Source organism: Scomber scombrus, chromosome 14, assembly GCF_963691925.1.
Source record: "Scomber scombrus chromosome 14, fScoSco1.1, whole genome shotgun sequence".
NCBI lineage: Eukaryota > Metazoa > Chordata > Actinopteri > Scombriformes > Scombridae > Scomber > Scomber scombrus.
Window position 1 is genome coordinate 22,621,382 of NC_084983.1, and position 25,017 is coordinate 22,646,398.

A 25,017-nucleotide genomic window follows, 5' to 3' on the forward strand; every position below is an offset into this window, starting at 1 on the left:
GGGGTCAGGACACAAAACATTTCTCACACACACACACACAATAGAAATAATCACTCAGCAGCCGGTGTTTGAGGTTTTTTTGTCCGTTTTGTGTTTTTTTTCTTTATTAAAGGAAAAGCATAATTACTACAAATTACAAATAACACTAAGCGAATCACATCAGCCTACAAAGCAGATATTATGAATATTAAATGTTATAATACAAGATCTCATTCAAGTATTTTACATTTTTCCATTTTATATATTTTTTTTGTTCCTTTTTTCCTTGTTTTCATCTTTTTTTCCTCATGACAAGCCTAAGATATTGTAATGTAATGAACTATTTTAATGGTTCATATACAGTTATTTCATATTCATATGGCTTTATGGAATTTTGTCCTTTTTTTCAGTCTCCAGACATCATAACCAGCCATATTCCTCTCAGCAACATCACAAACCAGTCGGGCTCCTTTCTCTCTTTGTTTTCTCTTCTTTTGCTCCTCCCCTCCCGTCCCACATCCATCGTTCATCTCTTCAGTGTCCGGCCGTCTGGCCAAGTCCATGTAAAACTGTCAGGCAGAGGCCAGTGCCCTCTAGAGTTTGTTTGGACAGCTAGCAGCAGTTCTATGCCGATAGAGAAGGCTGAAAACTCCCACACCACCTGAAATCCTCCACCCCCCCCCCGAAATGTCCAGTGACAGGTGATGGCAGGTGGTCACATTAGAGGGAGGGATCATGTGACTGTCCTGGGGAAGAACCCCCCCCCCCTCCTCTCTAATGGCAGTCCGCCAATGTCTGCAGCCACACACCAGCTCACACATCAAAGGATTCACTGGTTTTTGGGAAATGTGTTTCCTTTTCTCAATATTTCATAGTTCTAATTTTTTTTTTGTCTTTAAACCTCCAGTAAACACTGATGCATCAACTGTAAGCCTGTAAAAACTGATCCAAATCTCCCTGAAGATAAATCAACAAGACATTAAAAGGGGGCAAAAAAAAAAAAAAACACTGACAAGACAAAGTGACATCAATCTTTTCCACTCTGCTGGAACATCAACCAACAGGCCAAATTATTAAATGGAAAAGGACTGAAAGAAAAAGAAAAAAAAACAGGCACAGGTGTTCATTCTGATTAGAAAATGTCAGGCTTTTTCCAAACTCAACTCTTTCCAAATTCATTTTCACACACATGACTGCTGTTTGACTAAGCTAAGTTTGTAACAAAAATTGCAGCATGTCAGCGATAAACGGGTCATTTCACCGAGCACCTGCGTATCCATTTATGTATTAAGACTTTTTTGCAACTTTTTGTGCAATTCAAACCCCAAACATCTAATTATTTTCATGTTTTTAGACTTTGCAGAAAACCTGGAGGCTGCAAATTCATTAATTAGTTTGTTGGAAAGCTGCTCTCGTCTATGTTGGCAAACATCTTTACTAAAAGAAAAAAAAGAGCAAAATTAACTGATTTCAACATGAAATACTATAACATTACAGATTTTTGTCGTCGCACTGAATACCTGTTTACGCCCTGATGTCAACTTTCCCTTTTGTGTTGTGAACTATGTTCCCATTTCTGAAATCTACAGATGTTTTGACAGCCTGACACAAACCCCACATCCATCATAACAACAATGCTAGAAACACTGCAAATTGAAATTAAAAAGCATAAGATAATTATGAGACCATTAAAAAAAAAAAAAAAAGTAACGTTAAAGAGTACGTACACATGTAAGGCAAATATATAATCTGTTCTATAAACAATAAAACAAGTAGCAGGGAGCTGTGATCACTTCTCTTCATCTGTCAAATTCACATTTACATTAGTGGAGGGAAAAAGAAAAGATTCCTCTTCTACTTGATATCATCGAGTTGGATAAAGATTTAATTATCCACACCAGACTATTAGAGTTCAGTTGACTGTAGGAAGAGTGACGACTGAACAAACAATCCAGTTTTGATTTTATTTGTCCACAGCGAGGCAAGACATCGAGCTGTGTGTGTTTGTGTGTGTGTGTGTGTGTGTGTGTGTGTGTGTGTTTCATATCCAGCTTGCTCACGCTGCTACATCAGTACCTGTGTGCGAGTAAACCTGTCAGTGTTCATGCCTGTAAGCTGGTGTGTGTGTGTGTGTGTGTGTGTGTGTGTGTGTGTGTGTGTGTGTGTGTGTGTGTGTGTGTGTGTGTGTGTGTGTGTGTCAAACAGAAGAGGTGGGGAGCGCCGGAGGCTGAATCAGCCTCTTTGAGCAGCGGGTTGGCCGAGCAAACTTCTTTTTTAACAGCGAAGCCAGAGGCCAAATGTCTGAGCCTCACTACAGCCCGGCCAGCGTCTCCACCCAGAGCACCTGTGTCAGAGAATGACGGCCCTCCTCGTAACCATCGGTTCTTCAAGTAATCCAGATAGATGATTCCAGTCCTGTAGCATCACTGATGGTCGACTGATGGATGGATGTCAAACGGATGGATGAACGGATGGATGCAGCTCGTGTGACAGGGAGGCAGAGCGGAACAAAAAAAAGTCAGGAAGCACCCAAAGGGAGATCATGTAGGAGAGCTTAAGGACCCTCCGGTCCAACTCTCCACCCCACTGAAGTGTTTTTTGTTTTGTTTTTTTCGGGGGGGAGGGAAAGGCGGAAAAGTTCCAAGAGGTCGAGGTGTTTCAGCACAAAAAGCCACAACTTGCAAACACAGGGAAGAATTACAGGACTTGTAACAGACCGAGTGACACCTGGAAGACAGTTCAGAAAAAGTGACGGAGGAGAGTGAGGGGGGTTTTGGCAGACACGGCACCACGTAGTGGCCTCTGCTGGAAACGGTGACTGGATATATGGTTGAATTCAATGCTGTACAATCGACAATAAGGTGGCGGGCACAAGTTAGAAGCAGTAAAACCATTAAAATAAGGCAACTTTCAATGATCGTGTCCATACTGAGGGATTGGTACAAGTCTCTTTTTTCCTCTTTATCATTTGGTTCTTTAATATTTTCCCCCTCAAAATCCAGCCATAAAGTAAATCAAATAGTTGTAATTTTTAGCCTGAGAGCTGAGAGCACTCTGGGGCTCTGCGGATGGAAATGTCAGTCGCTCGGTTCAAACCACTTTGGTCCGGTTGGATGTCGGGAGCAGCGCGGCCTCCAGCGGGCTGCTAGCAGGGCTTTCAGATGCTCAGCCTTGTTCAAATTATTTCCAAGTCTCCAAACCCGCCACACGCCGAAGAAATAATAATCATAAATCTGAGATCTGGGTGAGGAATCAGATATCTTTCAGCCAGCAGGACAGTGACGATCAAAGAGGGGTCCCAGTGACAGAGAGGGGGGAGAACATGAAAAAAACAAAAAATCCAGGATAGTAAATGACCAGTAAACCATCCACCGTGTGGACTGGTTTGTAAAAAATAAAATTCCATTCCTTGCCTCATTAAGACAAAAAAATATTTTTCTCAAAACCTTAAAACATATTAATAAACTGCGCCATTTTAGTTATTTTCTTTCTCATTTCTCAAAAAAAAACAGAAAAAAAAAAAACTTTTCATGCTTGATTGAAGGGCAGGTTGCCCCCCTCCCCCCTCCTGTGGCACAGAGAGAACCGGCGACTTGCAGACGTGTTTGAGTTGATCCGTGTGTGGCGGCGTGTTTGTGGAGTTACTTCAGTGTCTTGGCATCTGGTGCGAGGTCAACGGCGAGGGCTCTCTGGCAGGCGGGTTTGGCATCATCCTTGGCTGCGGGGCCCTGGGTGGTGAGGGCGGGGCCCTGGGTGGTGAGGGCGGGGCTGGGTCCTGAGCTGGCCTGGCTGTGGGGCCGGCTGGAGGGCAGAGAGGGATGCCGGCGACGACCGTCCCCGCTGGATGAGTGTCTTCTGCGGCCTCCGTCCTCCATAGGCGGCTGGAAACATAAATATCCGCCGTACAGATTAGATGGCAGCTCGTTTTCAAGCACAAACACTTTTAGAAGCAAAGCAAAACAAAAACACCCGTCACAATATACTTTTTTTTAGGACTCCAAACTATCATGACTTTAGAAATGTATGTAGCATTGTAGACTTTTATACCTTGTGTTGTCAAGAGCAAACAGCCTCAACCTATCAAATATAAAATCTATTTCAATCAAAAATGGGACTCAGTAACAATCTACCTTTAACAATTTTAATTATCTGCTATTGACTACTATAACTATTAATATTTCATCTGTATTTTTCAGGCATCTATCTGAGCTGTGTACTGGCCCACTTTTCACTTGAACTTTACATGCTAACTGTGACCTGAAGCTCCTTTTTACTCTCTAAGTTTATCTTTCTTTCATTTTATGCATGTAAAAGTTACACGTTGATCTCTGTCAAAACACAGATGACATACACTCAGTCCTGTGCCTGAATGCATCCTGTTCCGACACTGACAGAGCTGTGTCTCTGGTCCTACAAATCGACCGGCGTAGAGACAAACAGACTCGTCCAGCTGAGTGTCAGAAATATTCAACTTACGTCAATTCTGAAATCTTCCAGACGTTTAAACTTCCTCAGAAAGTCATGCAGCTTGGGGTCGATCTCCAAGGTCTTGATTTTGGAATATTTAAGGAAGGCCCAGAACTTCTCCAGTCCATACAGCTGGCCTGTGAACAGGAGGCAAATGCATACATGTTAGACCAAATAGAAAAAAACATTTGGGAACATCACTGGCTCAATGCAGCTATCTCCTGCTGTGACAACACAGTAAAATTGCTTGACTTGATTAAAATGGACCGTTCCATGGGCCACGGAACAGCAGAAAACTGAGTCGACATTCAGTTTCCTCTGATCCAAACACACTGCGTGCCGTTTTTTGCCAGGTTTCCTCACCAGCTTCGTAGTCTTTCATGGTCTCCTCCTGGAAGTCCTTAAAGATGTCTGGCCTGAACTTCTTCTCTAGACCGTAGCTGTAGTACCTGAACAGGCACTCCAAACCGTACCTGAGAATTCAACAGAACAACAAAGTGTTGAGCAAATGGATTTGGACACAGCTTAGATACGAAGCAACACACGTACTATCAATTACTATAATGAGACAAGGTTAAATTTGAAAAATTATGCTTGCGGATGCAAATTTATATCAGCCGATATTCATTACAGATGACTCAACTGTTTTTAAAAAAGTTTGATGATTACCAAAAATAGGCGAAGCAAACATGTCAAACACACACTGCATCTCAATTTGCATAACACAGGCATCTGAGACATTTTATTAGCACTTTTAAAATGAGTAGTATTAAGATTTTGGATACGGTTATAACTTCAAGAATAACAAGCATGAGGTAAAATGATAGATTCTGAAGGCTCTCCTATGTAGATTTCTGTAAAAATGTAAAAACAATGAAGGTGAAATGATCCTCAATTAATCTCTAACTACAATGAAGCTGAATAAACAACATTCCCTTCAATAATTTCCATCCCTGTCACTGACATACCTAAAAATCAGTTGTTGGTGGTTCTGCTACGTTCACTGCATCAAAATACTGCATTTATCCATCCATCACTGGCTACAGCTCTTTACCTGTATCCTTCTTTCCCGTCCTCTACCACCAGCTGTCTGAATTCCTCATACATCTTCCTGTTGAAGTGATCTCGCAGGAAAAATGACCAGAAGCGGAACAGTGTGTTCATCTCCTGCGATTGGCCGATTCCCAGCCGCTTTCGCTCTGTGATTGGTCAAAAGGAAAGAGATAGTGGTCAAGGTTTTTTTTGTTGTCATTTTAAACAAAACAGATAAACATAATTTTTTTTCCCCCTTTAACATTCAGAATTACTTTACTGTTAATGAATGCTGCTGAATTGTCTCTGAAAATGATTTTAATGCCATTTGAAGAATAAATAATAAGTAAGGAAAGAAAAGAGAAAACCTGTGTACCATTTAGGCAGCGCCGGCGGTACTTGTGGTAAACGTGTTGCGTGAAGCCATTCTCCTTGAGCAGCTCGTGGGATGGATGCTGGAACTTGGGGAGGGACTGGGGCGTGCATCCAATGTTACCCAGAGCGGGAGTGCCCTCTGATGGGCTGGCGTTAGAGCTGAGAGGGAGAGAGGTCGAGGACAGAGAGTCAGTGATACCACATCAAATATTATAACTGATTCAATGATGAAGTCAGTCCTGAAGAGACTGGCACCATTTATGAATGTTTCACTTCACATTCAGGAAAATAAACATCTTCATTTTAAAGTTTAAAAAGCCTAACCCTAACATTTAGAGAGGATGGAAATAACGTCACCCAGAAATCCTAATCCTGAAGTAATTTAGGTGAAGAGTACACAACGTACAGTATTTATGGTCACAAACCCATGTGGTCTGTTTGGGGTTTTTACAACAGAAAATAGTTTTGGTGTCAGTGTCTGAAGGGATTTAAAAGCAGCAAGTCTCACCTGACAGAGGCGGTACGGGAGCGATGCTCTCTGGAGTCCATCACCCAGCCGACGTGACACTCCATGGGCGGGTTGGAGCTGTGTCGGGTCTTCCTCTTCCTGGGCGTCTGAAAGGTTACACAATAAATAGAAATGTTTAAAGGGGTGCATTTACAGCACTTGAACAGTCACTGATTGTCTACAAATGCCAGTGTATTTTATGTTTCGAACCACCACCAAAAGGCAAAAAATGAATTTGATTTCACCCTCATGTGTCGGCCACCTTACCTTGGCATCAACAGGCCGGCCTTCCTTCACCACTGGGTAGAAGCGTGGCGTCATGGTGGCGTCCTTCCTATGAGGGGTGCGAGGCGTGCGGGGTGTACGGGCACTGCGGTAGTTGGGCGAGTCAGGCACGGTAGTTGGGAGCGAGCGTGCTATTGAGGAGGGCTCTGGGACACCGAAGAGTTTGTTTGCCAGAGCGTCTGTGGGGACTGAGGACGTGAGGGAGGACATTAGTTACAGAGCAGCAAAAACACAACCTCAGACTGGAGCATTTATCTACCTAACTGCCTTCAGATGTTTGATACATTAAAACATATTTAATCTTCAAATTAAAACACTTCAAGACATTAAATGAGACAATTTAGTGTCATAACAGCCGGGATCTAATAGTTTCATTTATTTTAGTGTGCAACACAGGGCTCATGATTGATGAGCAGTAAAGTCTCAGCTGTTATCACTTGAACAGAATGACAGAGAGATGAAGCAGCACGCTGTGTTCACATTTTAGCTTCTTAAAGGTTCAATGTGTAAGAATCATCTAAACCTGACCCCACTACGCCACCCTTCTCCCCAAATGCATCATCATTATCACTCACTGAATATTACATTGTCAACATATCAAAAAGCCTCAGACATTAGATACAGTGGTAAATTAAAGAAGAGCCGCACAGACCAGAAAGCAGCTGCACCACAAAGATAATCTACGACATTAACTTTAAATAACCAAATAGTGATGCACATGCCTCGAAGGCGGGTGTCACAGCCATTTTGCATTACAGTGATCCTGCAGACACCTAATTATATCTATATGATATTTCAATATCGGTCCAGCTTACTACAATGTGCTGCAATGCCAAATGGCCAGTTTTCACACGGCGGGTGCAACTTATTGCAGTTAGTCAGATCAGCTGACATTACCAGCTGGTGTCTCCCCAGCAGCGGCTGCTCCAGTGCCGGTGAAACTTTCCAATAAGGTGTTATTTGGATAAACTGAGCACATATTGGGAATCCACATGGTTACTTTCTTGCCTGAAAAAATAGTAAAACTTCAACAGGATTCAGCCTGCCTCTATCATTACTGCCAGTGGCTCAGGGCAGCGTAACTTGTTCTTCTTTTCATGTTGGACTGAGAGCAGACTGGACGCTACAGTGACTCACTTTCGCCCCTGAGATACATAGTGATATTACGAGACAGGAGGGGCCGGACAGGGCTGGAGTTAGCTGTTTAGCATGCTTACTTCAGTAGATGTCTCTGCAACACAGCACATATAAGTCTTTGATGACTTAACATCAAAACTGTTTCTTTTCTTCACATTCTTTTGATCATTTTAGTTAATTTTGGGATGTTTCAAACTGAAATTCTGGCTAATTCTTACACATTGAACCTTTAAGGCTTATCTAATATCAGAATGAAAAGTAGGACCACTTTCATCAATGAGTAGACTAAGCAAATGAGAGAATATAGTGACAGAGTTAAAAGTTAGAAGAATAGCAAACTGAATATTCTTATTCTTGAAATAGCAGGACAGGCTTCTTAATAATGAGCTACAACTTTTATGAAACCATTTTACTAGTTAACACTGTGATGTCTCTGCATTCATAAACTTGGCATCGTATCATGTGTGTGTTGTGTTTGTTTGTCTTTTTTTAATGTCCTTACTCTGATGAGGTTTTGGGGGTCCTGGGGGGACTTCCTGGTTGGGGTCCACAGGGGGTTCGGGAGTCAGGCAGTCAAACTCTTCGCGGCTTATCAGGTGGACCTTCTTGAAGTTTTCCACCTCTTGCTGTAAAAAAAAAAAGAATGAAAAAGATCCAACATTAATGTGAGGACAGGTGGAAAAACATCCTCTTCCTACAACTCTTTAGATGATCGTTTATTTTGGCTGACACATATGGATTCATTTTACTTAATTTGTCTCTTACACATTTCTCAATAGAAACTTGAGATCTTTACCAAAAAAAAAAGGTGGGGAAGTAAATCAATAAAAATAACCAACAGACCTTATCTGCAGCAGTCTGGAGATCAAGATACAGCAGCAAAACATGGCTGCCAAAAACACTCTTTTCACCCTCATGGTGACGTCTCATACTGTTCTGACTCTACACTCGTCAGCTGGGTTACATCAACACACAAACTCCCTGAATTTTCCACAAGGAAAGGCCTCCAAATAACACGTGCTCCTCCTCCAACAACAGCTCAATTTAAAAATCATACAATAAAACACACAACCAGTCTCCAGTGCAACGGTTCTTCTGATTATTTCACCATGTGTGACTCACACTTGCGCCTTCATTCCACCAAGTATCCTCAGATTTTTGGGTGTCCATCTTCACCTCCCCCCTGCAGCTCAGCAGCTCGACCCTTCAGGCCGAAGCCTTGTGTGCGGGGTTTATTTATAAACAAGCATCCTCTGTTCCACACGCAGCTGGACGTGTGCCTGCGAGCACGTGAAGGTCCCACAAAGAGTTCAACAATGCTACAATGGGCAGCAGTGACAACAAAAAACAAAACAAAACTTTCTGTTCTGTGTTGCGTTTCCAAATCCAGAAACAGCTCTAACTGAAGAAGAATAAATCTACTCGTCCTCTGGCCTTGGGCAGAAACACCTCCAATATGACGGTGACACAACGTGGAAGCAGTCAGAAGAGTCGGCCTCGAGTTATGTATCAGCTACGGGTTGTGTTATTTGACTGTGATGATGCCCTCAAATGTTTCCAGGCAGGTTAGAAAGCAACGTGCAGATCACATGATCCTTAAAATGTCCACTGACAGAGACAGACATTCTGGTTGAGTCCTCGTGATTTTCGTTATTTATTACAAAAAACATCCCTGAATGATTTGTGTTCATTAAAAGGTGCAGTGTGTAGACTTTACAGCATCTAGTGGAATGGACACATAATTATGTTTTAATTCGTGTATATCTCACTGCTACATGCCGCTAGATCCTACACACTGGTCCATTTATTCTTTACTTTCTGTTGCCAGAAGCATTTTTTGAGCGACGTACTGATCAGTCTCGTCTTGAAGCAGAAAATCTTAACTGATCTTAACTCTTGTTAAAAAAAAAAAAAAAAAAAAAAAAAAAAAAAAAAAAGAGAGAGAATCAAGAATAAACAAAAAACAATAAGCTCTATCTTTATTTAAGTTTTGATTGGTGGCTTTTTGTCTTTCTGCCAGCAGTGACCAGATATGGACAATTACTTTAGAATTACAAAAGATTTTCTAACTGAGAAAACAACCAAATTATTATTTAAGGGTTCAAATACAAATACAAACCGCATGTATCACCCTTATTGTCATATAATACATTCCATCTTTTCTTCATGGTCCACCGATATTGTCTAATACCTTATTTTAGATCTTACGGCAATAACTAAGCCTAAAACAATGCCCAAATTCCCTTAATACTATAACCAAAGTCCGTCAGATTGTACTGAAGTAAAAGAAAAAAAGCCACAGTTAAAATGAGACATTTCTTACTTTTTCTACAGTTTTAGAAATTTGAAACTTCATGAAGATTTTGGGGCTGTGCTTTGCTTGATTGACAAGTCTCTCAGCTTACCATGCTCAGCAGTAATGGCAGAATCATCACACATCTGGTTCACAAACTCAAAACGCGAACACAAACAGCTTCACATCGATTTAAATCAGTCACAGATGAAGCAGCAGGAAAAATGACCTCACCTTAATGGTGGCGTACTCGGGCTCGTATGTGTCGTCCCACAGGTCCTGCTCATAGTAGAAGAGCCCGTCGTTGATCACCTTGACCAACTCGTTGGTCAGCTTGGAACGCGATGTGTGGTGTCCGGTGCGGTCGCCCCCCGGGTGCTTCCTCAGGTAAGGCGGCGTCTGCGTCACGATCAGGATCTTGTTGACATCGTGGTCGTCTATCTCACCGTCCGTCTCCTCGTCCGACCAGTCGGTGAAGGTGTTGCGACGTCCGTCCATCTGCTCCATCTCCTCGTCGAACATGAAGTCGAGCTCCTCCGGTTCGTCCTGTTCAGCTCCCCCCTGATCAGAGGTCAAAGATAAAATAAGAAAGACAGAAATGATTAGAGTGTCAACTGATAGTATTTATCTCTGATTACTAATCATTTGTTTTGGGGAAATTATTAAAACTCAATTCATGACTACTCATCATATGAGATGTATTATCGCCTAAAGTGAAAGAAATTCTTTAACATTTAATAGTCTCAATGACTATTAAATACAATAATTAAGATAGAAATCACTAGTTGAAGCTCTAAAAAGAACAGAAATACTCGCAGTCTTAAGACAGTCTTTGACAAATAAGATCGTTCAAACACATTTCATGTCTCACCTTATTTCCTGGGGCAGCGGGCGAGGATGAGGAGCCAGACTGGGGCACCGGAGAGCGATTCAAATCGTCCTTTTCCTTCTGCTGCTGCAACGAGGGGGCCTACATCAGTCAACGAACAACGACCACACAGGAAGAGGAAAGAGGGAGGAGGTGGAGGGTGTGGAAGATAAAAGATGAATGGATGGAAGAACAGATACTGTGGGGGAGCGTTCAAAATAAAATGAGGAGAAGGCAAACTGATTTTTACAGTTATTCTTGTCGGGGGAAAAAAGAAAATGCATCTAATCAAAAGGACGGATGTGTAAAATGTTTAATGCTGAAATAAAAAAATAAACAAAAAAGACTTGTGCGTGTGGATAAAGACGATGAAATACATGGGTTCTATATAAACCATGCCTGAGGGCTATTTGCCAGCTTACATGTGTGTTACTTGTAATGCTGCAACTAAATTTCAGTATTGATTAATCTGTCAATTATGTGTTCAGTCATTACAGAAAATAGCCAAAAATAGGAATCGTATTTATCCAGAATCCAAAGTGACATCTTCATATAACTTGTTGCTTATCTAGTTATTAAGAAATATTAAGCAGTGCAGCTGACAGGTGGCCACAAGGCATCATGGTCCACTGGATGGAAAACATAAGATGATCATAATCAATCAAGGGGCTGAGTGACATAAAGGATCACTTATACAAATTCATAGCTACAAATCAGAACTGATGCTAAAGCTCACAGTGCCTCTTTCACTTCCTTCCTAAAAGTTTACACTGAATGTCACCTTCTCTGTGCTGACCTTGGGTCTAGCTGGGGAAGGTCTGGGTCTCTTCTTGACCTCAATCCAGGACTCCGAGTCCAGGTCGGGGAGGCTGGCAGAGAGGCCCTTGGGCATCGTCTTAAGGTTGGAGATGTCTGACTCAGTCTTGGTCTGGTATTTCACGGGTGTGGAGGACCTGGGAGAACCTGCAACAGACACAGAGAATCACGTTTTATATGTTTACTGACAACAAAACTTTGTTTTGCAAGAAGTTTCCTGCATCCAATGCTAGAAAAGTTATCAAGAGTGGCTATATTGTAAGTGGCATATACACATGGATGTATAAAGACAACTGGATACAACGTTGGGGGCAGGGGCCCCTTTCATTCCTATAAAAGTTGCTCAGTGGCGCATGAAACCAAAAAAATGTGAATTCCAGGTGTAAAATTGCCTGGATCTTCCAGATCAGTGTGTCCACAGAGCAGGCACACTAGCAACTTCCGCCGGCCAAACCAGCTATTTAGAGTTTAGCCCTACAGCTAACTCTGAATGGAGATAAAACAATTCAATTGTGCAGCTCTTCTAGATTTTCCAAATGTGATCGGACTAAATGGATAAAATTCTCACAGTAAAACCATTTTGTGGGGGTTATGATGCACAAAAAAAATGTATCTGCTGATTTACAGATGTCTCTTGCACAATATAAGCCTATAGAGAACAAAAATAGCCTTTTGAAGTTTGGCCAATATGTCAAATTGACTTTAAAGCCTGGAGCTCTTCCTGGGGACTTGCATAACAGAGTTCGCAAAGTGAGCCAATCTGGTGGTCGACTCTGGCGCAGAGTAGCCAAACACTGGAGTCTCCCAGCAGCCCTTGAAAGCCTATCAGAGGCTGCACATGTGTTTAAGTCCTCTCCTAAGTTAGGATGTAAAGTCGACACTAGAAGCTCAGTAGCTAATTAATTAGTTTGTAACTAAATCTTTTACTAAAACTGGTTGCACTTGGGGGCATAACCTACCTAGTTTGGACATCAAGTCTTCAAGTAGCCAATCAATAAGACTTCCGTCGTCATGGTTACCATGTGTTAGCTACCTGGCTGGCATCATAGCACATTTAGTTACCCTAGGGGCATGTGTAACTATTACTTCAAACTTTTTGTTGGGTGAAAGCGTACAAAAAAAGACTGGAATATAACTGTGCTGGTCTGTCGTGTCTCGAGTAAGAAGTCTGTTAGCTGCTGATAAACATGTGATGTGTCGAAAATTGAGGAGCGGAAAACTCCGCTAGCCGCTAGGCTAACTTACATAAGTTAAAGTGCCATAGACCAATGCTAACAATACTAGCATGTGGTGTATAGATTAAAAAACGTGGTTAGTAAACCATAATTCTTTTGTCAGTGAACCATATGAGTGGTGATAGATTGAATGAGTGATATGAAGGTTTAGTGAGGGTTTTTGTACTGTGGTTGTATGAGGTACTTGAGGTCAGTGTTATTACCTACAGTAATTAGATGGCGGTCGGCACGCCTCCAGTCTGCAGAAGTAGACAGGATTACCAGAAGTACCCGCACGTAAAAACTAAGCAATCAAACTTGCTGCTGTGGACGGGAACAGCAGAAAAAAACTAAGTCTGGTTTCAGTTTAATCTTAAAAACAACACTTTACTATCCTAACAGCTGATCTGCGGCGTGACACGATGAGAGGCACAGGTGCACTTCCGCGTAGGAAAACCGAGGTTCTACGGTTGAGAAAATATAGTGCCAAAGAAAAGGGCTGTCTGACGGCATGTAAAGCAGAGAAAATATTTTACATATAGAGTGGATTAAGGTAATGTGAAGCAAATAGGCTCCAGTGCATGTATGTATCTCTTTTTCTATTCAGTTATTTTAAAGCTAACTACATATGCAAGTTATATTGTTTAACATTACACGTTAACATACAGGCTACTAGTTGTTTAACCTATCTGATGCAGAAAGCAAAAAAAAAGTAGGTTGACAAAATCAAAAGACCAAATATGGGTATGCACATTTCAGAAATTTTTGGCAGATAAGGCTAGCTTGTATAAAGTATTTCAAAGCTTAAAAAATAGTGTCCCAGATTACAAAATCTACAAATTCTGAGGAACATTAGTATAGGTGCCATTTTCCTTTTGAGTACAATATCTAAAAATTGTCTTCTGATTTAACAAAGAAACATCTCAGGGATTTCATAATGATATTAGGCGTTGATATAATGTATTGGATTCATATGTAAATATTGTGAACATGTCAGAGTTGCAAAAAGTGTCCCACATTACCCTAATCCACCCTAGCATACACTAATCTACAATACATGTTGCTGCTTCCCCAGCCTACTGGCCCATATTTACCTCACTTATTTAAGTATAACCAGAGTTACATTCCTATTAGGGATTTGAAACCACTAATTCATGATGCAGGATGAGCAGGTCAGCAAGCAAGATACAATTATTTATTTATTTATCTATTTTAAAAATAGTAAAATTATTTGGATTTGTTTTCAGTATAAAACACCTCATTTCAAGAACTTTCAAGAAATATGTGTCAGTAATCTTTAAAGAAGACACAATAAGGACAATCAGCACAGGAGAATTAAAGGAAATTGACACTTTGTTTTCAAAGTTCAGCTTCATTAACAGCAGATGACGGTTTTCACCTCTGGGCTCCTCCGTTATCTGTCTCGGAACAAACTCTGGGCAGTTTATGAGTTGAGAGAAGTCGGTGTGGGTCTGGTTGGGCATGGTCAGGCCCGGCAGAGGCCACTTCTCTGGCTCCACCTTCCGACGGATCTTCATGTCGATCACTTCCACTTCCTTACTGTCCTTCAAAGCCTGACAGAAGAAACACAGGGTCAGTTAGTCTGTGTGGCAACAGAAATACGGCACTATGTCTCCCCCTTGAGAATGTGAAGAATTCCACTAACTAGTTCTTGGCCAGGACCAGTAAGCAGTGACAAAAAAGTGCTTACTTCCATGATGGTGTTGACGTCGGTGGTGAGGGCCTGCACTCTGTGGAAGCTGGCGACGAGTCCGACGGGCAGGAAGCCCTCCTGATCCATCTTCCTCCGCAGGAAGAAGTCGCGCTCCAGGTTGTCCAGGCTGAAGTAGTACTCACTACAGGGGGGCAGAGCAGCAGGAAAAACACATTATTGGCATTGTCCAGTATATACTGACAAATCAGCTTTTGTTGTTTGGTTGAGGTTGTTTCCCTCAATAAAAACAACCCCGACATGACTGCTTTCATGAGACGTTTAGCGAAAACACTGCTGCGTCACGTGTAACCAAATACCTTCCAAGGAACCACTAATTTAAAACAGAATATTTGACAGGATTTCAAAGACTTTGAGTAACTTATTACAGATTTACACTGAAGGGAGCACTGGGTGCACACAAGGAAGCTGTTATGATCCTTCAGTTGGGTGCCAAAAAAACTACCGTCTCAACACACACAGACTTGTTCTGCTAAACTTGAACTGCAGACTTGTTGTGATTGGACATGATGCAAAATATTGTAATCAGACTTGTGTAACTCCTCATAAATGTGCTTGCAAATCTTTTTTTTTTTTTTTTTTTTTTTAAATAAAAAGTGAGTTAAACAATAAACACAAAAAGGAAAGAGCACTGCTGTCAAAACTATCACAAATTTGTGTTGTACAAACAAGCCCAAGAACAAAAACTCTGGCTTGTTTAACACTTTATATTAAACTTTTATTTGTAAGCTGAATCAAGCAAACTTCTAATCAATAAGAACATCATCATTTATGTCAGTTGACTGTTTATGCTGGCTTAGATTTTGGTTTCTTCATTAGAAAGTGTAACAAAAATTGAAACCATGATAAGAACCAGAATATGTGAATAAGTCTTTCCTCTCAGTATGTGTGCCAAAGCAAACTCCAAAACCATCGAGCGAATGTGTAAAAATACAACATATAGTAAACAGTGTGTATTATTTTGTCTTTTTTTTGCTTCAATGCTGAGATCAGAGTTGTGAAAGTTCTCTTCATTGATGTTTAGTCAGAGAAGAGACATGAAGATCTCATCACTTCTACAGCACGTCTACGTCCACAACCTAAACTCAGACTCTCGTGGTCATTGTCTTTGTCTCCTTCCTGTGAACTTACATCTGCCTCTTGATGTAGTCCTTCAGCAGGTCCTGATCGACGGAATAAAGGTCGCTGCTGCTCATATTGTCGTAGTAGTAGGTCACTGAGTTGCTGAACTTCTGGCCGTAGGGTCCGTCTTTCATGTCGTAGGATTTGTAGCCGTAGTGATAGTCGTAGTGGCCTGGAGAGGACAGAAACATTCAGCTTTATTTAGTTTTCTGAAATGTTAAAGTGTCAAGCTTCCCTGGATGTTGGTAAATGTGGTCCCACTCAAAAGCAAATCAAAACATAATCATAAAAATGACACAAAAAGAGCTTAAGGAGTGGATGTGGTCACTGAAATGTCCTGACGAATACAGAGTGTAAGACAAGTGTGTGTGAGCGTACCCACAAGCTGAGTAAATACACACAGTTCTTCTGCTCAGTCCTATTAAATCTGACCGTTTCTTTAGTGCTGCTGAAAGTCAACAAAGCAGAGCAAACCGTGTAAAAATACAACAGTACAGTAAACAGTGTGGATTGTTTTGTCTCTTTTCTGGCTTCAATGCTGAGATCAGAGTTGTGAAAGTTCTCTCCATTGATGTTTAGTCAGAGAAGAGACATGAAGATCTCATCACTTCTACAGCACGTCTACATCCACAACCTAAACTCAGACTCTCATAGTTGTTGGTATTACATCTTTTTATTAAACTTACATCTGCCTCTTGATGAAGGAGACAGAAGATACCTAAAGCTGGACATATGAATACACCAGGATTCACTTCTTATCTCTTGCTCCCAGTTGTGTGTAATCTTATTTTTCTTTCACACTTTTCTTCCCTCACTCTTAGAAAATGTAAAGGCTACCACTACTTTATCTACCTCTGTATGGTGAGGGTAGGAAGAAGAAAATAAAGTCAGAGTTAGTGAAAGAGGAGGGGGGGGGGGGGGGACATAAGGGAAGACTGTGTGTGAAAAGAGAAGTGTATAACAGAGAGGAGAGAAGGAGAATCCTGCCAAAACCAACAGGCCTTCAGGGAAACCTGCTTCTCCTGCTGGATCCGTAGGCCTTTCCTCATTCCACCACTCTTTCGTTGTTATTGCACATTTTTGTTTTTACTGTAGCCCCTGTGGGGCCCGAGCAGGGTCCCAACCACCCAGTTTGAGAGCAGAGACAGCCCAAACACGAAACCACACAGGACACAAAGTGTTCCGGTTCTGTCTGACAGAACTCACATTATTTTATCAAAACAGGTTTGATTTTTTCAAACAAACTGCAGCATCTCTACTTTGTAGCAAGAAGAGGACAGAGAATATTTAAAGTCGTTCTCCACTCAAAAATGTGTTTTTCTTCTTGTTCCTTCAGTTGTTTGAGCTTCACTGTGAAAAATGATTTATGTTCAGATACTGAAAGGCTGTTTTCACATTCATCTGCTGAGAGTGGAAAGTTTGTCTGTGCCCACCAAAAATCTGTCTTCAATTGATGAGTGATGTACCTACAAGCAGGAATTGTGATATCACAACTACTTCTGAGCCAATCGTGGTCTGATATATAACTTACATGAATGTGATGTAAAAACTTGAAGCCTTCAGTGCACATACAGCGATAATGGACTTATCAGGGAAGATGATAAGTTGTATTCAGTAGTTAAATAATATTTCTATATTCATGGACTTTTTATTTTTTTAAATGAGTGATAATGAGGAGATGTAATCAAGAATTCTTAACTAGTTTACTTTTTGTGGAAAAACAGTATTAGACACAAATTTTATATGCATCTTAAAACATATCTTTAAATATCTCTTTATATTTACATTTTAATCTCCTTTTCTACACAACCAAAACATGTGAATTTAAGCTCACACTGTATGGATCAATCAAATGATAAGGTGACTGCCCACATTGAACATTAACATGTAAAATCGATTGGTTTGTTCCATTAACAACCCAAAACAAGTTTCATCAAACAAGATGGCCACAATCTAAAAATGTTGACAAAGCGTCAGCGTTTTTTAAACTAGAATATGATTCTGTAGATCATCTGCTGATCACAATAGGCTCTTTTATTTTCCAAGTTCAGTTTCATTTATATGACAAATGAGTTCGCAGCCATCTGGAACTGATCTTCTGAAAGCTGCTATGAGGGAAATCGTCTCAATGAGGAGCTCATCCCTTTTATATCAAATCTGACTGATGCAACATGTCCAGTCTAAGCAACACTAAGTTTTGGTTTTATTTTGTAAAAGCAAACCAACCATAAACTTTATATTCCAAATGCAGAGAAGGTATATTCTTATGCACAATACATAAACTCAGTGCTTTTTATTATCATATGTTGTAGTGTGCGTATGTGTCTCTGTGAACTGTTTATGTCTGATAATCAATCATCATTTGTTGCAGTGGTAAGAAACTGAACTGGTGCTAAAAAAAAGTTCCTTGTGGTGACCGAAAACACACAAGCAGCACAGTGGTGAAATTCTTGCCACCGCCTCTGTGCGCCAGTATTGTTTCAGGAAATAAAAATAGGTTGATGACCACATAAGAGAGGTCAAGAAAATACATTTGAGGACAGAAAACTGAATATGTTTTACAGTACATCCGTTTTTGTGTCTATTTACAGGTGAAAATAAACATACCTCTACCGCCTCTGCCTCGTCCCCGGCCTCTTCCTCTACCGCGTCCGCGACCTCTGAACCCTCCGCGGAACGGCGCCCCCTCGCTCTTCACACTGGACACCTCATCGTGGTCGTCGCGCCACTCCCGCTCATACTTTTGACTGTGCCAGTCTGCAGAAAAACCAGTGACAGCCTTTCCATCAGCACAAATATAATCACTTATGGAGAAAATCTAAATCACATGTTTGATGCAAACCAAGTTGTGAAAGCCAATTAATTTTTCATCAACTTGTGACAAAAGGAAAAGGACTCCCATTACCGTTTTTAATTAGTAAGAATTACTTGTTTCTTTTTAGTTGGCAGCACATTTTATTTCCTCAGTGAACACAAAGTCATGCCGTGTACATTTAAACAAAATAGTTCAACAAACTTTAAACATTTGCCGTCACATGTTTCTGATCTAAGTTATCAGCACTAGCTAATAACTCCTGGGGTTAAGTGCTTCATATAAAACCAGCTGAAATTAATTTCATACTGGCCGTCAACACTGTCACCTACAGTTATTGTGTATTGTTTTGTCTGTTTTCTGGCTTCAATGCTGAGATCAGAGTTGTGAAAGTTCTCTCCATTGATGTTTTGTCAGAGAAGAGACATGAAGATCTCATCACTTCTACAGCATGTCTACATCCACAATCTGCAATTAGCAATCTGAACTCATATTTTCTCAGTTTGGCTCATATTTACGCTGGGTGATGATATAACAGACTGACCTCTGAGGTCGTTCCTGGCGTTGGGAGGCAGACGGGGGTTTTCGTTTTGTCTGCTGTTGTTCCTGGAGGCCGAGCGCTCCCTGGGACCCTCGGACTTCACCTCGATCATCAGGGGAACCCACTTCTGCTTGTTTCCTGTTTGTGAACACAGGGGGATAAAACACAAGGTTAGAGAGGAAAAATATGAATTCATTGAGTCCAGAAATCTGAAGAAATCACCTAAATCTTTTAATAAAATGTACTTTATAAAAAAACAAGACAGAATATTTACCTTCATTTTACCTTCTAATCAATAAGAACAAAATAACTCATCATTTATGTCAGTCTACTGATGATGCTGGCCTAGATTTTGGTTTCTTTGCTTGTTTAGAAAGTGTAACAAAAATTGAAACCCGGATAAGATGATGAATGATAATGAAAATGTGAATAAGTCTGCCGTCTTTTCTCTCAGTACGTGTGCCAAAGCAAACTCCAAACCATCAGGCACATGTGTTAAAATACAATAGTATGTATTATTTTGTCTTTTTTTTCTTCTTTTGCTTCAATGCTGAGATCAGAGTTGTGAAAGTTCTCTCCATTGATGTTTAGTCAGAGAAGAGACATGAAGATCTCATCACTTCTACAGCACGTCTGCAGGTCACACCTGACTATAAACCTGCACTGCAACCTAAACCTAAACCTTGGACTCAAGCGATGTATCCACAAGCAGGATTTAAGACATCACAACTACTTCGGAGCCAATTGTGGTCCAATACGCAACTTACACAAATGTGATGTGAATTTTTAATTAGGTAACTGAACTTTTTTGTAGAAAAACAGCATCAGACACAAATTATTTGTCATAAAGAGACTTTAAATCTATTTTAGAACAAGTCTGGAGGGGATCTTTAATCTTTTATCTCTTTATATTTCCATTTTAATCTCCTTTTCTAAACTACCAAAACATAAAAAGGTTTATGCTCACATCATCTGCATCAATTAAATGCTCACACTGGGCAATGAACTGAATAAATGAACTGAAAAAATATTAACCGAGGGTTACAGTTTCGTTTTCAGCCTAAAAAGCTCTTACACTTATATTATATTTTAGGCATTTTTGTCAACATTGTTCAACTCACCATTTATTGAACAGTTGATGGCCCCATGTCATAAAATCAGAAATAATGAATTCATCCTGAAAATACATTTCTACATCATTACCCATGCAGCAGGAAGGGGAGTCAGTTTTTGCCTGCAGGTTAAAAGCATCTGGTAGGTAAATATTGTGATCATTACTGCGGAGTCCTTTGTCGGTGAAACAGCATAAAATCTGCTGCAGTACCTCTGCTGGCCACCAGGCGGCATCAGTGACCTTCTGTCTACAACGTTGTCTGTCTGTGTGTCAGGGTGTTTGTGTGAATGTGTCTGAGTGTGTGACAGATACCACATGCAATGGGACAGAGGAAATGACAGCTACTTTAAAGTGACGTGGCCCTGTGTTTATCTGCTGACTGAGTGTGTAAAGGGAAGGAGAAAGAGAGGGAGGGTGAGAATTAAAGAGAAAGTAGAAATACCGCCACGTGGTGGTATGCCTCTGCCAACCAGTTAAATTGTATTACGTGTATAAGGGAGTGGAGATGGAAGTTATCAATATACTGACAAGAGTGATTCCAGTGAATCTTTTTCAGTGAGAAACTTGCTGTCTTTACTTGGAGACTATTTTTACAGGAAGAGTACTTAGGACAGAGAGAGCTTCGTCACATGGTGCAACAATCATCACCAGAAGCTCAAAATCAGCAAAAGCAATGTTCTTCCCTTCGGTTCCAGAGTTATGGCGTTGAATAATGCCCAGAAAACTGTTTTTACAGAAAATTATGACGTTGACCTTTGAGATATAAAAATGCCATCAGTTCATCATTTTATCCTATAAGACATTTATGTGAAACTTTGTCATAATTGAATTATGAATGATTCAGTTGTGGCCATAAATGTATTTTGTTAAGTCACTGTCATGTTGACCTTTGACCACCAAATTCTAATCAGGTCATTTTTGAGTCCAGGTGGACATTTGTGCTGAATTTGAAAAAATGTGTACCAGGCTCTCCTGAGATATCGCATTCATGAGAAATGGATAGATGGCCACAGCTGTCACCGGCACAGAGGCATAAAAAAGGGAAAGTTACACCAGAGAAAGTCCCTACCATAACAAACCCAACACCCTTCACTGGATAACTTCTACATAGTCATTTGTTTTGGGTCAAATTTTAAAAAGAAAAAGAAAGATTCAATTGCAATACCAGTAATTTGAACTGTCACGAAAACACCTTCAGTGAATCATTTGCACCAGCATTTAAGTCATAGTTGGTGTTAACTAGTCTCAATCGTAAGTATGCCATATTTGCCAAAATGTGTTTGACATACGCTGATAACTTAAGCAGTGTAATGAAAGTTTTTGTTCTGTGAAGTACAAGACAAGGGATTTTGTATGTTAAATCAGTATTCACAGTATTAGTTATTTGTATCCATAAAAAACCTACTGACTCTACTGTCCTCACAACCTTTATTTTACTGTTTCCAGTCACTGTTGAATTGTTTTTTCTAGCATAGTTTAACTGACACCATGTCATCATGGTTTATTAGCTTTAGTGGTTGGTATCAGGCCATATAAAACAAGGTATCACACACACAAGAGCTGGACTTTTTTGTGACTAACATAAACAGAAAGATGAGGGGGGAAAATAATACTAGGGAATCCCCCATAGTCAACAAGTGGATTAAATTAGTAAATTAGATTGAATACTTCAGAAATTTCAATGATCTCATCAGCAAGTATTACAAAAAATACTTCCAGAGGCTAAAAATATGTCAACAATAGTACTAAATGAACCAGTTTTGAGATTGTATTAGTCATCAGAAAAAACTAATTGTTTCATGGATGCAAAATGTGAAACTTTGCTACTTCCTTACAACTATTTTGGCAAAAAGTGTTCAAGAGATGGAGCCAGTGGACATTTAAACTGGTGGCCATTTTATGGCGCAGTGTACTTATAATTGATGGATGTAAACAGGTTGAGGTTTAGCATGAAACATATGAGCTGGATTACAATGTTTAATATGTGACATTAAGCTTTTTAGCATGCTAACACGCCAAATGTTAAGATCCATATTTACCTTTTTTCTTCGGTCCATTTTTCTGGGAGTCATCATCGCCGTTCTTCTCCTCTCCAGAGTCATCTGACTTAGCCTTCAGGTTCTCCTTGCTTTCCTCGTTGCTCTCTCTCTTCTCCTTTAACTCCTTCTTGACTGTTGTCCTCTTGGGGCCCTGGAGAGGAAACAGGTTCATACAGACAGTTAGAAAAGAGTTGAAAAAACAATCATGTTTAGCAAAAGAAAGCCCATTCATACAAGAAAAGAGATTTACAAGACAAAGAAATGGCTGAGGTTAGTGGCACAAATACAATGTTAACATGTTCACATGTGCAAAGTGAAATCTCAACTTAAAACACACTATTGATTTTTTTAGTTAAACATGCACAAGATTCAGGCAACTGAGATCTCACTAATCCCTTCCCCCATACAGCAGTTGTCCTATGATAGCTTAGCAACCTTAACTAGCACATAACAGACCGCTGAGCTATGCTAGGTATATCAAGTTTAGGATTTCTCATTAGAATCATTAGGATTAGGATTTTTATGTCAGAGTGGTGGCAACAGGCTTCTGGTAAGAGAGATACTTGGTATCCAAAGACTTTGAAGGGTGGTGTCTTTTAGACTTTTTAAAACCTTAAAACTTCACTGACTTCTTAGCTGAGAGATATAGCTCTAGCCTTTAAAGATGCTATCATGTAGTAGCTATGAAATCCACATTCAAGAGCCTTTTACAGGCTTCTTATCTAAAACAAGTCAACCAAAGACCGAGTTTTCCTATAAAGTTTTACTATAAATTCTAAGTGGTAAATCTGCCAACGTTAACATTATAAACCATACGTGGGTGAGAGAGATCGTAAAGCTTAACGGACGTAGCAAAAGTAGCTAAGGAGGGCGGGTCTTATTGAAACAACTGTTCCTCAGCAATATAATCACTATAAACATATAACACTGGAAAACACTGTTACCTTCTCTGGTAGTTACTGCAGGAAAAATATGAATTCATTGAGTCCAGAAATCTGAAGAAATCACCTAAATCTTTTAATAAAATGTACTTTATAAAAAACAAAAAAAAAGACAAAATGTTTACCTTAATTTTACCTTCTAATCAATAAGAACAAAATATCTCATCATGTATGTCAGTCTACTGATGATGCGGATTTTGATTTCTTTGCTTGTTTAGAAAGTGTAACAAAAATTGAAACCCGGATAAGATGATGAATGATAATGAAAATGTGAATAAGTCTGCTGTCTTTTCTCTCAGTACGTGTGCCAAAGCAAACTCCAAACCATCAGGCTAATGTGTTCAAATACAACAGTATGTATTATTTTGTCTTTTTTTCTCTTTTGCTTCAATGCTGAGATCAGAGTTGTGAAAGTTCTCTCCATTGATGTTTAGTCAGAGAAGAGACATGAAGATCTCATCACTTCTACAGCACGTCTGCAGGTCACATCTGACTATAAACCTGCACTGCAACCTAAACCTAAACCTTGGACTCAAGCGATGTATCCACAAGCAGGATTTAAGACATCACATCTACTTCGGAGCCAATTGTGGTCCAATACGCAACTTATACACATGTGATGTGAATTTTTAATTAGGTAACTGAACTTTTTTGTAGAAAAACAGCATCAGACACAAATTATTTGTCATAAAGAGACTTTATGACAAATAATTTGGTAATAAATAATTTGGTAAATTATTTAGAACAAGTCTGGAGGGGATCTTTAATCTTTTATCTCTTTATATTTCCATTTTAATAAACTTTTAAACTAAATGTAATATTTACAATCTGGTCTGAAAGTGTTAATTAAATAAATCAAATGAGTAGATAAACAAAGAACAACAAAAGAATCTAGTCTGTGGAATAAATTGGTATCAGTATATAAATTAATTTTGCCTTCAGAGGAGGGAGTAAATATCCTGATTAATCAAAACATTTAAAGGATGGCATTTCATCAGTTCAAGCTGAAATTGGTAATACTTAGAAATAATCCTTAGGGCCACAATAAAAGCGAATGCGATGAAGCAAACTTTGCATGTGGTTTAAAATGCATTTATCCTGTCTTTTGTTCAGTGTCCTTATGATAACCGCAGCAGAGCAACAGGAGGATTAGCATTCACTATCACACTAAGTAAAAGACAGACAGCAGTTCATCGTATATTAAATGCCTTTGCCCACAGAGCTCATGAGTTTATTCAAATTAGGGATGTCAATTATTTATTGATTAATTGTTGTTTTAAATGTAACCAATTCAAAATATATTGACCAATAATGCAGAAGATGAGGGATGTGCGGTGTAACTGTCAAAACCTGTTCTGTAGATTTGCTGACAAAGGAGAAAAAAGTCGCAGTGTGCCTTGCTCTGCTCACTGTGACAGTTGTCTTAAAACTCTGAAGCATAAAGTTGGGAAATTTTACAGAGTTGTTGTTTGGTGGATGTCCAGTTTAGCCATCTGCTCGGTTAATGTTGACTATGAGCAGAGTGTCAGATAGCAGGACTCTTAATTACACATCCAAAAAAATAAAAAAATCGACAAAAAAGTGATTAACTGTACAAGTGACACTCTCCTGCTGAGTATAAATGCATTTTAGCGGTGGCAGTAAATAGACTGAATGTTTCTGTCAGTCATGTCAGTAGTTAACATGGTTTTATAATAGAAAAACACCAACACGTCATGAATTGCTAATAATTAACCGATAGT

The 25,017-nt window shown here is 39.9% G+C and overlaps 1 protein-coding gene across 2 annotated transcripts in view; it reads right to left on the minus strand.

Moving 5' to 3' along the window:
• Positions 1–67: 67 nt before the first annotated feature.
• Positions 68–25,017, minus strand: part of larp1 (La ribonucleoprotein 1, translational regulator) — a 56,490-nt gene continuing 31,540 nt past the window's right edge. Inside the window, exons 5-21 of one of the 2 annotated variants that reach the window (XM_062433848.1) lie at positions 22,335–22,485; positions 19,185–19,319; positions 18,436–18,585; positions 15,838–16,000; positions 14,686–14,830; positions 14,374–14,548; positions 11,741–11,907; positions 10,948–11,046; positions 10,311–10,637; positions 8,286–8,409; positions 6,629–6,834; positions 6,362–6,468; positions 5,855–6,012; positions 5,501–5,645; positions 4,810–4,919; positions 4,456–4,583; positions 68–3,860 (exon numbers count right to left, since the gene is read on the minus strand). In XM_062433848.1, coding sequence (XP_062289832.1) covers positions 3,621–3,860; positions 4,456–4,583; positions 4,810–4,919; positions 5,501–5,645; positions 5,855–6,012; positions 6,362–6,468; positions 6,629–6,834; positions 8,286–8,409; positions 10,311–10,637; positions 10,948–11,046; positions 11,741–11,907; positions 14,374–14,548; positions 14,686–14,830; positions 15,838–16,000; positions 18,436–18,585; positions 19,185–19,319; positions 22,335–22,485 — 2,730 coding nt within the window. In that variant the 3' untranslated portion in view covers positions 68–3,620. Of the gene's footprint in view, positions 3,861–4,455; positions 4,584–4,809; positions 4,920–5,500; positions 5,646–5,854; positions 6,013–6,361; positions 6,469–6,628; positions 6,835–8,285; positions 8,410–10,310; positions 10,638–10,947; positions 11,047–11,725; positions 11,908–14,373; positions 14,549–14,685; positions 14,831–15,837; positions 16,001–18,435; positions 18,586–19,184; positions 19,320–22,334; positions 22,486–25,017 lie in introns of both variants that reach the window. The other variant, XM_062433847.1, reaches the window with a different exon arrangement.